This window comes from Myxocyprinus asiaticus, chromosome 7 (genome assembly GCF_019703515.2).
Source record: "Myxocyprinus asiaticus isolate MX2 ecotype Aquarium Trade chromosome 7, UBuf_Myxa_2, whole genome shotgun sequence".
In the NCBI taxonomy this organism is placed as follows: Eukaryota; Metazoa; Chordata; class Actinopteri; order Cypriniformes; family Catostomidae; genus Myxocyprinus; species Myxocyprinus asiaticus.
In genome coordinates this window covers 38,124,139-38,142,144 of record NC_059350.1, presented here as the reverse complement: position 1 = coordinate 38,142,144, position 18,006 = coordinate 38,124,139, and the positions used below count along the sequence as shown (strand labels likewise).

At 37.5% G+C, this 18,006-nt stretch overlaps 1 protein-coding gene across 1 annotated transcript in view; it reads right to left on the bottom strand.

The window, feature by feature from the left end:
- The window catches only part of sorbs2a (sorbin and SH3 domain containing 2a), a 99,039-nt gene that overhangs the window by 29,430 nt on the left and 51,603 nt on the right, over positions 1 to 18,006 (bottom strand). Inside the window, exons 2-7 of the mRNA XM_051703126.1 lie at positions 16,981 to 17,036; positions 11,819 to 11,943; positions 8,511 to 9,125; positions 5,455 to 5,575; positions 3,525 to 3,700; positions 1,404 to 1,470 (exon numbers count right to left, since the gene is read on the bottom strand). Coding sequence (XP_051559086.1) covers positions 1,404 to 1,470; positions 3,525 to 3,700; positions 5,455 to 5,575; positions 8,511 to 9,125; positions 11,819 to 11,943; positions 16,981 to 16,990 — 1,114 coding nt within the window. The 5' untranslated portion in view covers positions 16,991 to 17,036. The remainder of the gene's footprint in view (positions 1 to 1,403; positions 1,471 to 3,524; positions 3,701 to 5,454; positions 5,576 to 8,510; positions 9,126 to 11,818; positions 11,944 to 16,980; positions 17,037 to 18,006) is intronic.

The following is an 18,006-nucleotide window of genomic DNA, read 5'->3' as shown; positions in this document are numbered from 1 at the left end:
ATATTAGTATATTTTGTCTTTACTGCACTCGCAGAAATATAACCAAGTGAAAAAATACATTTATATACAAAATACACTTACATTTAAGATACATTCTCTTAAAGCAAGTCTAAATATCATATATGTTGCTTCTCAAATAAATGTATCTTGTTATAAGATTTATAATTTTTAATGAAAAAAAAGACAAAAACACTTGAAAACAATTTCTTTACTTAATTAAACTTAATAAAAAGTATTTTTCCCCCTTTAATTCAGTGAATGTCATTTAGAGGTATTTTTAAAAGACGATTTTGTCCTCTTTATTGTTAGTAAGCATGTTTAATACAACCTTTTAAGTCGGGGCACAAGCTGAATAATCGGTTAAGAGCTAATGATTAATCGTTGCAATAATCGTTCTAATAATCGTTAGAATAATCGATTACCAAAATAATCGTTAGCTGCAGCCCTAGCAGACAGTCACACTTTCATAGTCACATGCGTTGCACATGTTGCAATTTCATTCAGTTGACTAACTGCTTTTTCTCTTAGCTGAAACAATAATTGGATATTTTTGTATGTTGCCTTTTACATATTTCAGTTTTATTAATTGTTTTTTGCCTCATAATTTTTTACTGTTTAAATTTAGCTGATTAGCTAAAGCCATTAAACAATCTATTACATGTTGTTTAATGGCAGGTTTTCATTGTGACAACTTCCCCAACTACTGGGGCACGTTGTCACAATGTTTTACATGAACTGTATCCAAAGCAATTATGGTGGAAATGTTCAACAGCTTTTTTTGTAGCCAAGACGTTTACTTCAAAATTAAAGGTGCAATATGTAAAATTTTTAATGTAATATTTGCCTTTTTTTTGCCAAAGTGTGAACGGCTTGTAACGCAACTTAAAAAATTAGCCCTTCCTGGACTTCCTAGGTTGCCTATTAAAGCCTGTAGACTGATCTTCATGCGAAGGGAGCGGGTCGCTTTTGCCGGGAAAATCCAAAGGATGTGACATTTTGCATGCTCCCAAGAGCCTTGCCTCAGTGCTTCCTTATTTAACAGTGTCAACAGACAGTCTGAAAGACTAGGTAATGTTATCTTAGAGATAGAATCCAGCAAATGTCCGGCTCCAAACACAACACCGACTCCTACACAGGAGTAAGCCAAAAAAAAAAAAAAAAAAAAAAAATGTATCTACTGAATCCCGTCTGGCTAAGCCACAGGTGTCATTAATAACAAGGGTTTCTGAATCTTACATACTGCACCTTTAACCTCCCCTTACAAATATTCACAGGAGTAAAAAGTGTGACAACTAGCCTGGTCTCCCCTAAGTGTACATGTGTTTGTGTTGGTGAACTAAAAATGAATTCTGCATGGTGTTAATGTTCTATGTATCCTCCCACTCATTTGTCATAATACACACCTGGTTTATGAACCATGTGGATCTGTTTGAACATGGTCTTGTACCAGTCCTTGGGTCTGTCCACAGTCTGAATAGAGATACACACACACACATACACACACACACACACACACATACATACACACACACACACACACACACACACACATGTTGGTGCGGCTATCCTTATGAGGATTCTCCATAGACATAACTATAGATTCTATCCCCTAACCCTACCCCTAAACCTTACCCTCACAAAAAACTTTCTGCGTTTTTACATAAAAAAACAAAACACAAATAAAAAACATCATTTAGTATGTTTTTTAGGTGATGTAATTTATGGGGACACTAGAAATGTCCTCATAAACCACATTTATAGCATAATACCTTTGTAATTACCAGTTTGTAACCTAAAAAAAAAGTCCTTGTGAACCACCCAAACCCGCACACACACACACACACACACACACACACACACACACAGAGAGAGAGAGAGAGAGAGAGAGAGAGAGAGAGTTGCCTTGTCAGTTTGTTGGTTAAGCAAGCCCTAAAAGCTAACAGCATTGTCATTACCTGACAACAATCAAAATCACCAAAGCAGAGAAAGAAATACAGACAGATAGAAAGAGAGGGAGAGAGCCGGAGAGGGAGTGACATAGTAACCTGCCAGGAAAAATCCAGGAATGTTCTCTTCTGCTCATACACAAACAAACACACTAACACACATTCACAGACAGTCTGAATTGCTGAGATCTCGAAATCATTCCTCCAACCACAATAAAAGGATAAAATATCAAAACACCCTGAACACAAATCAAGAAAAATTACATCAAATACAGATAATTAATTGCTGATCTCTTTTTAAAAATTGACCAATGACAACTAACAGGTGTCATGCTATTAAACAAACATTGACTGCTTAGTTTGTTTATACCCTTTAACCTTTAATTCTTACCAACTAATGACTGTGAAACTGTGTACAAACTAGATTTGTACAACTTTCTGAAGAAAATGTGAGTGGTGCTTGCCTGTGTTGTTTAGATGTTGCTACAGAGGTGGTTGCTAGGGTGATTTGGTTGTTTGTGTAGGTAGTTTCTTGCTAGCCCAAGTCAAAAAAGCCCACCTCCAAGTCTCTATGATATTCTGGTACCAAGATATGGCTCAGGTCCCTCCCTTAAAAACCCATATGGATTTATTATATTTTTTGGCTTGTTTTATTGCCACAAGTTGTAAGTCATATTGCTTAGAAATGTAATAGTACTACTTTCCTCAGCAAACCACATTATTTGAGGTATTATTCATGTCCATAGTACAAATGGTGGGAAATGGGTTGCATGCTGAATTTTAATATTTTGGGTTAGGTGTTTGCTCAGATCCCTAAACATAAGTATGAGCAACAATAATGATCAATATGTTGACATTTAAAATTAACAATTAAATTATGTTTGCTACAGTGAAACGTAACTGATATAACACATGTACATAGGCTAAATAGTTCTTAAAAAAGTTATCTGTTCGCCTTAGTTGCTGTAAATACTAATAGCTATCTTAAATTAAAAAATAGTTGACTCAAGCTTTATTTTTTTTACTATTCTTACTAGTTTAAATTAAGTTACCATTACTCTCTAAACCCATATGCAATATAATAATTGATATATAAAAAAAATATATAATTTTAATTCTTATGACTGTTGTTGTTTTGTTGTAGCTGGTTGATAGTTGTGATTTGTGTGAAGTCACCATTAGGGTGATTAGTGTTAGCTCTGGTGAACTTAGAGCCTGTTCAATTTAAGACATTCTTCTCTACTCAATTGTATTTTACAAAAGAGCAGATTTATGTGCACTAAGAATTACTGAGGAGAATCCAAAGTGCCAAATGGCTAACCTAGAATCCAGTCATAATTTCCCTTATACTGTATAAGATGTGATATAAGATATGTAAATAATTAAATAAAAACAATGATATTTTAATCACAGATGAGTTAATTTTACTTGTAACTAGTAAACTGTACTTAAATAATTAAGTTCACTTTACTTTAGCCAAATAAGTATGCTTAATTAGATTTTTTAAGGCAATCGTTTGCATGCTTTTTCTTAAGTAAGATCAACTAATTTGATTTTAAAAGTGTAGATATCACTCACCGTGCGAATGGCGATGGGAATGCCTGACTCATCCACTGGTCCAATGCCTTCGTAATGAGGTGCTTTTATGATGGACACCTTCTTCTCTTCCTCTGAGAAATGAACAATGGGCACAGAGCTACTGACCACTGTCTGACCAGAGACCACAGTATCTCTCTTGACTTTCTCTGAACCCCCTGAGAGAGAGAGAGAGAGAGAGAGAGAGAGAGAGAGCGAGAGAGAGAGAGAGAGAGAGAGAGCAATAGAGACTAAATGGAAACTAATACTGTAGCATGTCCCAGCTCAACAGTGATATCTTACCCAGACAAGTCAAACCTAATCAAACACGAACACTGACATGGCACAAAACATTCACCCTGAAGCATCCTGAACTATGAAATTTGTATGATGCAGCATAAATAAGACAGCTGGCACTTTCCATGAATAGGATACACATTGGTGTACCATAACTATTTTAAAAACAATTAAAGCACATTTCCAATGTTGTATGTTGTAATAAATTACAAATATGTTAGAAAAATTATCTAACATAAAATTAACCTAGCATGAAAAGTAGCTAGTATTAAACACATCCAGTAATCTACTGAACTGATATAAAATTCATTGTAGTAAACATTTCCATTTAATAACTAATTTTTAAATAACCACAACATTATTTAGTTGAGTAGCACATTATGTGCACAAGCCTTTTACCACACAATTTCCCCCCATTACAAAACAATTCTTACATTCCTTAAAATTGTGACACCCAAAAAGTAAGGGTTACACTTTATTTTACAGTGTCCTTGTTACAGTGTAATTACACAAGTACTGAGTAATATTAATTAACTACATGTACTTACCATGGGTTTACGGTTAGGGTTAGGTTTAGAGTTAGTTGCTTGTAATTATGCAATATGTACAGTTATTACTTTAGTCATTACATGCAATATGTGTAACAAGGACAATTTTGGTAACAGGTTGCAAAAATTGCAACCCTCATACTAAATAATTGTAAAAACAGCTTATACAATATTTAGAAAGACTTCCTGAGGATCAATATTTTCTGAAGGTTAAGCACCTCCTTTCAATGATCATTTGTTTAAAAAAAAAAAAAAAAAATATTGTGACATCATTTTTAAGAGTTTCATGCTCTATTTTGTACCCTGGTTTCCACTAGTGGTACAAAAGTAAAGACCTGAGGAAATACTAAAGCAAAGAACACTATTTGTCAGCATCTTTCTTTAAGCTACTACAAAAAGTATGAATCTGCATCCCTAAGCAAATCCCCACAAAGGGGTCAGAGTTTTGCCACTCAGTTCCACTCTGTTCAAGTATTGATTGCTCTGTTCTGGCTTAATGGATGCAAAATGCATCATATCCTGAGGACTGGACTTCTCTGCTAGCTGCCAATACAAACAAGAATTGTGTATTACAAATCCATTATTTCAGATCGCTAAAACTAGAACTCAACCAATAGAAGGACAAAAAGACAATTAAAACAGAGACAAGTTTTCAGGTTGCTACAATGAGCGATTCCAATGAACATATAGTCACTGGATTGGACAAAGTTTGTGATGTTCATGGCATTGACACTGGAAATAGTCTATGAAATACAGTAGTTAGCGACTATTACTTATTGATTTAGCAAAACAACTTTGCTTGACAACAAAATCTACACACATTGTCCACTATTTGTTTCACCGTTGTCTGTACAACCATTTGCAAAAACAGATTCTTTACTACCAATATTTTAGCTACCAATATTTTTGATGCAAAACTGGTATTGTTGTAGCATTGTTTTCAGATTTACCCTCAGATTTACAGTAGTCACTTCCTGTCTAAGTGGGTGGTTCTTAGCCTGAATAAGCAACAATATGCACTTAATGTTGATAGTCAAAACTCTGGTTTAGAATACAAGCTGGAGACCTGCATGGGACTATCTCCTCACCTGAACTCCAACCCTGCCGGACCTTTACCAGGCCTGGGCTGAGTGTTGGGGGAGAAGGGGGGTATGCAGGAGGAGAGAAGGGTCTTTGAGAGCGAGAGCTTCCGTTCACTGCCATCTGACCCTGTGCAAAAGACAAAACGATTTATAAGATATGTAATTGTGGGTAGCTTGTAGAATCATTTTAAGTCAACCAAGTATGTGTGGGTGAATACTCTGGGACTACAAGAGGTTAGAAAAAATTAAGACATCAGAGCACACAAAGACACAAATCTGTATTACAAGTACAAGAAATGTACTTGACAGAGAGGAAAACACAGAATTACATAATAACATAAAGACAAAGGTTGTAATCAACAGATGTTGATTCTGTAGAAATATAGAGAAATTATTTATAACACATAAAATTATAACACAAACACACATTAAAAGACACTTTTTTTCATAATGGCTGTAGGACAAACTATGCAAGTAAGAGTGTTAACACTGGAATATATATGCTTAATGCTGACTTTAATGGGAAACCATACACATAGCACGAAATGGATAACTGCATACACAAGAGTAAAACCTAGTGAAAAACACATTAGTAGACACATTACTGCTTATGGCCCAATCTTAGACATTAAACAGTGTTAAAAGGCTAGTGAAGACATACAAAAACCAGTAAATTCAAACAGATGTGACATCAGACTGAGGTGAGGTGCAGTCGAGGTCAGTCGAGCGTGATATTTACGTTAATGCCTGTGGCAGCAGGGTTGGGAACATCATCATGGGCATTGGAGGCATGGCTGAGTGTGGGGGATGGGGTGGGTGTGGCCGCGGGGGAAGAGTACATGCCGCAGATCTGCAGCTACTCCAGCACAGCTGTGGACGGTGAATAATGGCTTAGCGCTGACATGGCTACTGGTGACGCAGCAGGAGAGGCCAACATTAGCCCGAAATTTTCCATAGGGGCATAGGGCGTTGGCGAAAGGGCCTTGGACAATAGCCCTGAAAGGAAGTTGGTGGAGTCCTGACTGGCCCTGCTAAAGGGTGACCGACGAGCCACTGGGTCTGGGGAGGGCGGTCCAGAGAAGAATGATCCGGTACCCCCTCTTACTGGGGAAACCTCACGCTGATGGAGGCAGGTGAGAAGGAATAATAAGGAGGAAGAGAAGAATTTAAGGTGAACACACAGAAAAGCCGGTGAGCAAGAAGTGACATAAGTTAAACACAGATGGACTGAACATGTTGAGCAATAGAGTGAACATGTAACATCTGTGGGAAGGAATGAAGGTTAGAGGTACCTGGCTGAAAAAATAAACTCAAGAGTTAAACAAAATTAGCATTTTAAGGGGTCATATCATTCATTGTTGAATTATTCGATTTCTTTCCTGAGGTCCACTTAATTTGTTAGTAAAGTTTTGTTTGTCAAAAAAAAAAAAAAAAAAAAAAAACAACCCTCAATTTTATTTTTCATTACCATTTTCCACCCTCACTGACCCTTACACCTGTTTTACACAGCACACCAAAACAGTGCATATGTCAAGCTGCAGCGTAACTACAGAGGGCTTGTGATGAGCCTAACAGTAATCACGACAGAGCTTCAACTCAATACAGAAAATAAGGTGATTTCTGATAACACAAACACAATGAAAAGAACATGCCATGAAAAACTGAAACATTTTCGCTGGCTGCCTAAATGAAATTTAGGGCTGCCCAGGCAAATTGAATGGTAATCTCACATTCATCGCTTTTAACATGCTAAAGGCTTCTGATTTGCAACACGATATTTTTGCGGTGTGATTCAAGCTGGGTTTTTGCGCGAGTGTAATGGAACCACTAGCACCAATGATCTGCTCTGCTTTATAGCTCTGGTGCGAACGCATCAACCGGACTTTACTCGATATTAAAGGCTCGAAATTAAAACTGATGTGACCCATTTGAATTCTAGTGAGATTTTTCTAATTTAAATCACTATGAAGGTTGTCAAACCCCTCAAAAAGACAACCCCGACATTATAAACAGCACTGAGGTGGAAGAGAGCAACCGTGTGCCATGAGACAAAATGTTTATTTTATTTTTTATATTACACCATAATCACCATTAAAAATTTTGTCATGATTTTACAGTAGTAACAATAACTGTAATATTTTGACAAAAATGTTATAGTTTCATATGAATAATCTGTTAGGTAGAATCTATTGCATGTGGAAATGGCATCAAGCCCAACAGATTTCTTGTTTCAAACAATGCGTGAGTAGTTCACTCCAGTATTTTCTGTTGCTTTATAAAAGGCTAAATAAGCAAAGATTATGCAGTAAAATAGGTTTGTAGTGCATTTTCACTGTATGAGTTCAACGCGCTACACTGGGCAAAATAGTCTCAGAGCCGAAACTCTCGTCTTACTGTAGCATCTGGGATGCCCCTGCTACGTGGCACAGCATGGCTTGCGTGCCAATGTGAATAGTCTAAACTGTTAATATGGGTGTTGAAAACAATATGCGCTGTTTACACACTGCTTTCACGTGCTGTGTGAAACAGGTCTTAGAATTAAATGGGCTGTGTTTTGCTGCTGTGCCTTTAAGAAACACCCCCTTAGCATTTGAAATGAGAAACAATGATTGCTTCATTCCAGGAACAGCACAAGGTTGTCAGACTATCCCTCATTTTAGTCTTATAGTTATTATTTCTGTTGCTAGGTATGGAATAATAGCTTATGTCCTTTTTCTCTCCTTATGACCTCGCTGTGACTGGCCGGGTAAATGTTGTTTTTGACATGTAAATAAAACCCAAGGATCTGTGAATGAGCTATTTTTGCAGTTTGGTTTCAAATAATGTTTTTTGGAGTGGGGAACAAGTTTTGAGTTTTGAAAGTTACAGTCTTTATAGTACAATGAACCATGATTCCTCATGATATGACCCCTTTAACAATAAACACATATATTAATTCATCATGGCATCTGTTAATGCTCACTCTATTCCCATCAGGTGAGAGTGAATGGGTGCTGTTAAAAGCCTGTTAGTTTAACAAGAGAGAGTTATACATTATCATTGTAAATGAATGACTGTAATACCACCAAAATGCCCGCTAGTCTTGGTGGTACAAGAGGGGGTGGAATGGAGTCAGCTGGGTCCAGTGCATTTGTCCTGGATTCAGTCTCACGCTTTGACTGGGTCACCGGTTGGGGTTCTGGAGTGTGGGGAGCTAACTGGATGGAAAGAGAGGCTATGTGTGTTTCTGAAGTGCCAGTGGAGTCTTGCTGTGGAGGAATGGGAAGTGAACTAGTGGATGCAATTTTTATGAATGGCTTAGTTTTAGACTTTGGGTCAGTTTTATTTATAGTTATCTTGTTAGCATTAGCCTGTGAGTCTGCATTCAGGTGGTCAGTGGTGAATTTTGATGTGGACAATTTGCTCTCCAGAATCCGAGTGATAAAACTATTAGCATTAGCCTGTTGGGAGAGGGGGGGCTCCTCGAAGGCGTCTCCAGATGTGAGAGCGGAGGTTTGGTTGGTCTTGGAGGAACAGTATGAGTAGGTGGCACTAGATTTTATGGCATAAGAGTCTGTGGTAACAACATCATCACTCTGTGAGAGAGAGAGGGAGGAGTCTGTCATTTGGAGGGAGATGTAAGAGGGGGGGTTAGGAATCACGTGACAGCTCTCTCTCCGGGGGGGCGGCAGTGGGACCTGACAGAGAAAAGTCCAGCATAAACACAGGATATGTTTGAAAAATGAGAATTTTGACAATCTTGCCCACTAAAAAGAAATAGACAAATTAAAACACAGCAAATTCATCCATTGAGAATGGCTGTTTGTATTCTCTGAATGATTTGTTAATAATTAGACTGTTCAAGGGTGAAGATAACACATCTAAACCCTGCTTCAAAAAGGACCATGACCAACATGAATTCAAACGGTCATAAAACACAATAATTTGGGAGTTAAAGGTGATGTGTGTAATTTTTCTGATTTCAAAATGTTTTATTTCATCCCAGCTTAATATGCAGACACAACTATAAATAAGCCATTTGTAGGTTGATTTCCCAGTGTTAAGGGGTTAAACTCAAATTTCTAGTTTTATTTGTCACATACATAACCATACACAGTACGAATGTAGTGAAATTCTTGATACGACTTTTTTCCCCACAGTTTACGATAAAATATATACAATTTTGTATTTTATTGTGTTGTAAATAGAAGTAAAAAAACACAATTAAAAAACACAATTTACAACACAATAAAACGCACAATAAAATAGGAGAAAGAATAAATATACTGTATGTACAATGTACGTATATGAAATAGTGCATAATGACAGATGTAGAGGTGGTAGCAGCAACAGTTTGACTGGTAATATGTTCATTGTGCAAGGTAAAGTGCAATTGTGCAGTAATGTTGACCTGCAGCAGGCTGATGTTATAGAGGTGATGTTGTAGATGTATAATAATGATAATATAATAATATGATAATGCAGATTGTAATATTGCTTCAAGTGTGTGGTGTTGAATAGTGAACCTAGTCCTGGTGTTGTCCTTGGTTCAGGACACGGATGGCCTGAGGAAAGAAGATCCTTCTCATTCTCTCTGTTTTGGCCATCAGGGAGCAGAAGCGTTTCCCTGACCACAACAAAGAGAAGAGTCCATTATTAGGATGGCTGAGGTCTTTCATGATCATCCTGGCTTTGGTCCAGCATTGTTTGCTGTAGATGAACTGCAGGTCAGGGAGTTTGATGTGGGTGATGCGCTCAGCTGATTGCACCACTCTTTGTAGAGCCAGTCTATCTTGTTTTGTGCAGTTTCCAAACCAGGCTGTGATGTTTCCTGTCAGGATGCTCTCAATGGTGCAGGTGTAAAAGTTTTTTAGCACAATAGAGGGCAGTTTAAAGTCGTTTAAGTGCCTGAGGTGGTAAAAACGCTGACGGGCCTTCTTTACCACGGTGTTAATGTAGCAGGTCCATGACAGATCGTGTGAGATGTGTATGCCAAGATAATGGAAACTGTCCACTCTCTCCACTGTGGCCCCGTTGATCATAATGGGGTGGTAGTTCCTCGCCTGCTTTGTGCTGAATTCCACTATCAGCTCCTATCAGCTAAACTGAAGTGTAAACTGTGACTCTGTGGTGCTATCAGAACATCCCTACCAGCCCGACAGAGCAAGGGTTGAGCTATGTGTTTTTCAAACAATGGAAGACGTGGGAACTGCTCAGAAGACATTTTTGCATGGTAATTTTCCCAAACACTCTTACATATTCAGGTCTTTAGAGACCCGGCACTTATATCTATCAAAAATGGATTAACAAAATGCCCAGATAGTGTAAAATTGTACAAATATTTTCAAGAAAATTAGAAAACAATCAAATAAAATATATTTTGATTAATTTATGTAAAATAAACATCAAAATATAAGAGATAAATCAACAAATCAGGCAAATCTAGAACAGGATTCATTATTTTCACACTGAAATTTCATGAGATGCAACAGGCTGTCAAACACATAACACATAATCTACACATGTGTAATATATGTATAACTTATGTGTAGCTTACGTGCATCTTATTATGTGTATTTTCTCAGGCACTTGTTGAGTCTAAATAGATGCACAACTTACATTATTTCAGTAGTACACCCAAATGACAAGTCACATACTTTTCATTTGTTTTACTTGCTATAAGTTTACTTCGATGTTGTTTTTTCGTCATATAGCAATGTCAAATGTAAATCAAGTCAATGAATGAAACATCAGTGCCACCTTGTGTAAGGAATAACATGTATATTATGCATGTGCATATGCATATAGAATACTGATAATTCACCACTGTTGATAGTTCATTGTAGCACAGAAAATCAACGTGATATAGTATTAATTTTATGAATGTACTACTCATTTCTCTTATAATCTCATTTCATGTGATAGTAAACTTAAATATATATGAAATAATGATAAAAAAATATAATTTATGCAAGTAAAAAAATAAAATAAATAATAATAATACACTTTTGGTACTTAAACCATTATTAAAAAAACAAACAAATTTTTTTTTTTTTTTTTTTTTTTCAATTTTGGCATTTTTTGTGTGTCACATTATTTATAACAGATAGATTGAGGAATCCTAAAATGGATAAGGTACAGAGGGTGGAATGAGGTGGAATGAGGTTCAAGGTATGCGTTTAAGGGTTAAACATTATTTTTTGCAGTTCTGTTTGGTGATGCTAGTGGCACAAAAAATTACACACCTCGCCTTTAAAACATAGAAAAGGAGGATAGGCTGATATGAATAAGTGAACATAACAAAATATAACTGCTGTTGATTAAACAAGAATGCATTAGCAGCCTATCCTAGCCTAATATAATAAAAAAAAAAAAAAAAATGTTTTTATACCGGTATGGGAGATTTCTTGTCCTGTAGGTTGGGTCTGACACTACGAAAGCCTTTAGCAGTCAAGGACGAGCTACTGGAGTCTCCATTCCTCAAATCCTCGGACACACTATGTGAACGCCAGGCATCTACACACAGACAGTTCAGCTCAGTGAAGCAGACACCATAAAAACAAATCTATTAAAACACAGTACACACAAATGTGCACACGCACACAGCGCTATATGCATGCATAGATAAGGTCAATACAGTATATTAAAATAGTATTTCTATCCACATTGTTCATTCTGATACATCTCTGAATATCACAGTTCATGATGCAGACAGTCACACTGCAGGTCAATTTTCATATTTTGCTTGAAATTATAAAAAAAAAAAAAAAAACAACAAAAAAAAAGTATTTTAAATATATAATTTTATGTTTATGGACAAAACTGCATTCTTTAATGTCCAGCCATAAATTCAAATATAAGAATACAGTATATAAATAAAATATTTCTTTGAGGACAATATAACACACACATATGAATATTATTACCCCACAATATTCATATGCAAACAATTTGGCAAAAAACTTTGGATGTGGATTTTGCACCAAAATACAGTCACTAATAAACAACAACTAACAAGACACAACAGTTACAGTAAAGATACAGAGGAAGGACTGAGGCATGTCAAGAAAGTGATGGACAGTTTCAACATGAAATTCAGAGACAAATGGACTCAGAAAGTCTGAGTCAATGTGGCAAATTCCGGACAAGCGCCACCATGCAATGGATGAATGTTCATGCCCCTAAAATCACCCGCGCTGTGCCTTTTACGTCACATCCATTTTGATCTCTGACTAGCGAGATATTGCATTTGCACAGAAGTTACAGGATGCTGTTTTGTTCTCAGTAATGTTATGGTTTGGATCAGGACTTTTAATGTATTTAATACTAAATTGTTTCTGAAAATCGGCCGCATTGTGCCTTTCACATCACATCCATTCAAAAAAGTAAGTGAAAGAACGCAGTTTTGGCCTCGGTACTGCCAGGTTCTCACATCCTCCGTGCGCGGGGCGTGAGCGAGGCATAAGCGGCGCGTTTTCGTTTCGATGCCCATATTAACAGATGACACCGTTTACACTGCAAGCGTGAGTCGCGAGGTGACGCATCCCAGTCACGGCAGTGAGTGGATAGTTTCGGCGTTGAGGCTATTTTTGCTGCGTGGCTCACGCTGAGGTCAATGGCTCTGGGTGCAGTACAACACTAAAATAATCAGGAGATTATTGAAAAGACACAAAAGCAAATCAAAATTATTCAAACTGAACCTATAGTACACTACAATTTATATGTCTGCATGCAAGTTAACTGAATAAAATTACTTAATAAAGGAATTAATAAATAAACTGCCAGACATTTTGCCATTCTGTGTATATAGGTGTACAGTGTAGACACAACAGGAACCAATCACTACGAAGTGTGCTGATAAAGATGAAGTGCACGTGACTGCCCGCTGTTGTCCTTGAAGCATCAATAACCTCAGCTTATTATGAACTTATTAAAGAAAAAAATTGGCATAGGACACCGTAGATAACTTTATTTTCTGCGTAAAGGCGCTGCTGTTTCTCACAGAAGAAAATGTGAATGTCGCTCACGGAGGACGTGTGAACCCGCCATTTTGCATGTGCACAACTGTAGTTCCAGCTACGGCCACTGGGGGCAGTTCGGCTATTCAGAAACATATTAGCAGACCGATTTTAGCAGACAAAGCATTCAACATCTTGTGGCCAGTTTTTCACTAGATTATTCTGACTATTTATAAAAGAGAAGAGAGGTTGACAGGATTACAGAGTAGAGAAGCAGAAGCAGGAGGTAATTATATTAAGCCTGAATATACTGTATAATTATTACACATCCTGAAAAATGCAAAAAAGAATGCTTAGTTGTGAATTTAGATATATTAATGTAAAATAATAGTCCAAATAAACGGTACATGAATACATGTTGTAAGGATGACAAGACCTTCAGCACTGTGAGCAGTTACACATAAAAAATAAAGGACAGGACTGCATGTTGTGCGCAACTCAATGGGACATCACTTTTATTTCATTCAAACCATTCAAACCATCACTGAGTAACACTTTACAATAAGGTTCCATTCATTAACATTAGTTAATGCATTAGGTATCATGAAATAACAATGAACAATATATTTTGTTATAGCATTTATTAATCTTTGTTAATGTTACTGTGATGAGGAGGAGGGCCAATCGGGCTAATCAGCCAAGGAGAGGGATAAATGCAGCCGGATGCGGCAGTTCGAGAGAGAGAGCCACACGCAGCTGCCGTGTGTGTATTTGTGTTTGTGTCTTTTTGTTTAAGTTTACATTAAATATTACGTTGACTGTTCAGCCGGTTCCCGCCTCCTCCTTGCCCATATTAAACCTTGTTACATTGGTTCCGAAACACAGGAAGGAGGAGGGATGCGCTGTCGTGGAGTCCTCGCCACTGCCGTCCACCCAAAGGAGCAGCTGCGTCCGTCTGCCGGGGGATGGAGGGGCTCGCTGCCAGCTGCCTGGAGTGGTGAAGCCGCTGCCAGGGACGGAGGGGCTCGCTACCAGCCGCCAGAACGCAGAGGGGCGTTCCATCCACCAGGGGTCGGAGGACTCACTGCTGTCCGCCCGGGGAGGAGCGGTCGAGGGCCAGGATACGGTGTGTCTGGGAACCGGCGAGCAATTCCACCCCCAGTGTCACTCTGCTTCGCTCTTTCCCTCTCCCCTTTTTCTCCCCTTGTCTCCTCCTGGGTCTCGAAAGATGGGGAAAGCCTGCCGTCAGGCGCAGCCGGATGGTGGGAGGGGATGTACGTCATGAGGGAAAGGAGGGGGGAGTGTGATGAGGAGGAGGGTGGGGCCATGACTTCGCAACCCCGGCTCCCAATCGGGCTAATCAGCTGAGGAGAGGGATAAATGCAGCCGGATGTGGCAGTTTGAGAGAGAGCCATATGCAGCTGCCGTATATGCATTTGTGTTTGTGTCTTTTTGTTTAGGTTTACATTAAATATTACTTTTACTGTTCAGCTGGTTCCCGCCTCATCCTTGCCCATCTTTATACTGTTACAGTTACTTCATACAATTGTTCATTGTTAGTTCATAGTGCATTAACTAATGTTAACATATAGAACTTTTGATTTAAAAAAATCAATTACTATATATTGAAATTAACATGAACAAAGATTAATAAATGCTGTAAAAGTGTTTTTCATTGTTAGTTCGTTGTTAACAAATGTACATTTTTTTTAACCTTTTTAAAATGGAACCGCATAGAAGCATACAGTACATGCAAACAAGCAGAAAGCAAAGCACATGCATTATTTCATTCACATTAGTGCTCCAAAATATACAACAACAATTATATTATAGCAATTAAAATTTGATTGACTGTTTTTATAAAGTTAGATAGATAGATTTCCAAACATCTACAATATCTATACTTTTGTGAAGTATATTATTAGTGAAGTATTATTGAAAAACGAAAAGATTTCAATGACACTGTGTCCTAGGTGCGATGTGACAAGTTGAAAGTGACTTTTTACGATTTTTGCATTGGCTAAAAGCAATTTAAGGGGCAGGCTATGTGTTGCAAACATTCAGGGTGGGCTGTAGACTGCCATAACCAATCACAAAATAGCACCAGAAATTTGTAGTATTTTTTATTTATATTCTTTTTGTCATTGGCCGAAAGTAACGACACACTCAAGAAGCTGCTGCTGCAAACCAGAGAGTCAGGGACCACCAAGCCTGGTGGTGTCTTTAGCAGTGACTATGTGACTTATGTTAATGTACCACAGACACCCTCTTCCCACACATCAAATATCTCCTTCCAACTCAGTTCCCCAAAATCATACTGTGGGTGTTCGCGAAATACTGGACCCGAATTGTAAAGCACCATACCCACCAATATTAGCTGATGGTACCGTTCGCGGCAATAGCTGGATAGTGTGTTTTGCAGGACGCGTGCTTCTGTTTCCCCTGTTGTACGTTTGGTGTCGCTGAGAGATGCTGTCTTCACCTCGCATCTTACATCTCTTTTATTTACATCTTTTTATAGTGCTGTGATAGTTTGTTGTGTTTTGTAATTACACTTTAAACTACTCTGTTTTGCACCTTTGGTGCTAACATGGCATTACTTTCCATCCATCCATTCATCCAACCATCCACCTATCCGTCCATTCATCAAATTATTTTGATGTGGATTTTGTAGTTATTGCATTTCACATCAAGTTTTCTCTGAATTTTAGCATATGAGCCAAACTCATCAAGTTTTCTCTGAATTTTAGCATATGAGCCAAACTCGTCTGTCACAGGATAGATCATAGTCTAAAAGACCTGTTTTCAGACATAACTCAATTTTGCATTTTGCCTTTGAAGGGCAGTATAATTGCTAATTACATTTCTATTTAACAAATTAATCAGAAAAGTCAAAGACATTTAATATATAATTACTTCTTTAAGCAGTTCCCATCTTTGTTCAAATTTTAGGTTCTTAATCTTCTATGTTATTGATCTCCCCATCTATTATATTTCCTTCCAATCCATCCTTGTATTCATCCTTGATATTATTTCTCTCCACTCCATCCTTGCATTCATGTGTACTTTGATTTGTCCTTGTAATGTGCTATAAGGCTGGAAGTCTTTTGCTATATTTTATTCCTTAATAATGAATGTAGTATAATAATAATAAGGCTGTCAGGACCCACTTTAGTCTCATGATTATATACAATGTTATCAAATGTATTTCAATAGGTTATATTTTTAATATGGGAAATAAGTGTAAAATATAGGCGTAATGGGCCTCATGATCTTAACAATTATGCCATGTTACGCCAATTACAGACATAAAAATAAGTTGTATTAGCAACTGCCAGTTGGTTATGCAACTATCACTTATGAAAAGACAACCCCCCCCCCCGCCCACCCCACCAAAATGTGTTTTTGAACACTGAATTTTTTTAATGTAAAATGTATGAATAAGGAAAAACATCTGGCAAATTGCATTTAAAATCGCAGTAGCAATATATATAAATTAAATCACATTATGATTTTTTTGTCCATATTGCACAGCCCTAATTACAATGACATATATAAAATATACAAATGTATACTTTGAAAAAGACTGACATACCTGTATTCATGCTGAAGATCTCCCCCGAACTGTGTTCTGAAGAAGGACACTTTCACCTGAAACACACATCAACATATTTTTAATTATTCTAAAATTAATTCATTTTAACTTCATTATCAAACTTCAAAAGTAACCAGATGAGTTCAAGACAGGAACACAAATCACATCTACATAAATGAATAATGCAATAAAAGTACATCTTATTATTTTCGACACCATGAAATTGTGATGACACTTGTATTTTTATCTGTCTGGCACAGTTAGTATATATAGGGTGCAATTTGCTGGGGGGGATAAGGGGGAATTTCCTGCCTCTGCTTTTGATATCCCCCCTTCTGGTAATTTATTTTTTTTATCTACGGAGGGGATACGTTTTATCTGTTTCTAGTCAGACTGAATGCGTTTACCATATCCAACAGTAGATGGTGCTATTAAGTAAAGCCCTATTTGTACGTGATTTGTTTTCCGGACAAATGTCTGACTGTAGATTCATTATTACTGTGGACGTCTATAATTTTAACTTTCGAATGGCACAGGATAAGGGATGTCTGTAGAGATCCCAGAGATGGATGCTTAAACCAAGCTTTAACTTCATGGCTGATGTCTTGAAATGTTGCTTCAATATATCCACATAATTTTCCTTCCTTATGATGCCATCTATTCTGTGAAGTGCACCAGTCCCTCCTACAGCAAAGCACCCCCACAACATGATCCTGCCACCCCCATGCTTCATGGTTGGTTTGGTGTTCTTCGGTTTTCAAGCCTCACCCTTTTTCCTCCAAACATAACAATGTTATGCCTCAAAATAAATCCACAGGTACACCTTTTTTTTATGACCAAACAGTTAAATTTTTGTTTCATCAGACCAGAGGACATTTCTCCAAAAAGTAAGATCTTTGTCCCCATGTGCACTTTCAAACTGTAGTCTGGCTTTTTATGGCGGTTTTGGAGCAGTGGCTTCTTCCTTGCTGAGCAGCCAATCAGGTTATGTTGATATAGGACTTGTTTTACTGTGGATATAGATTC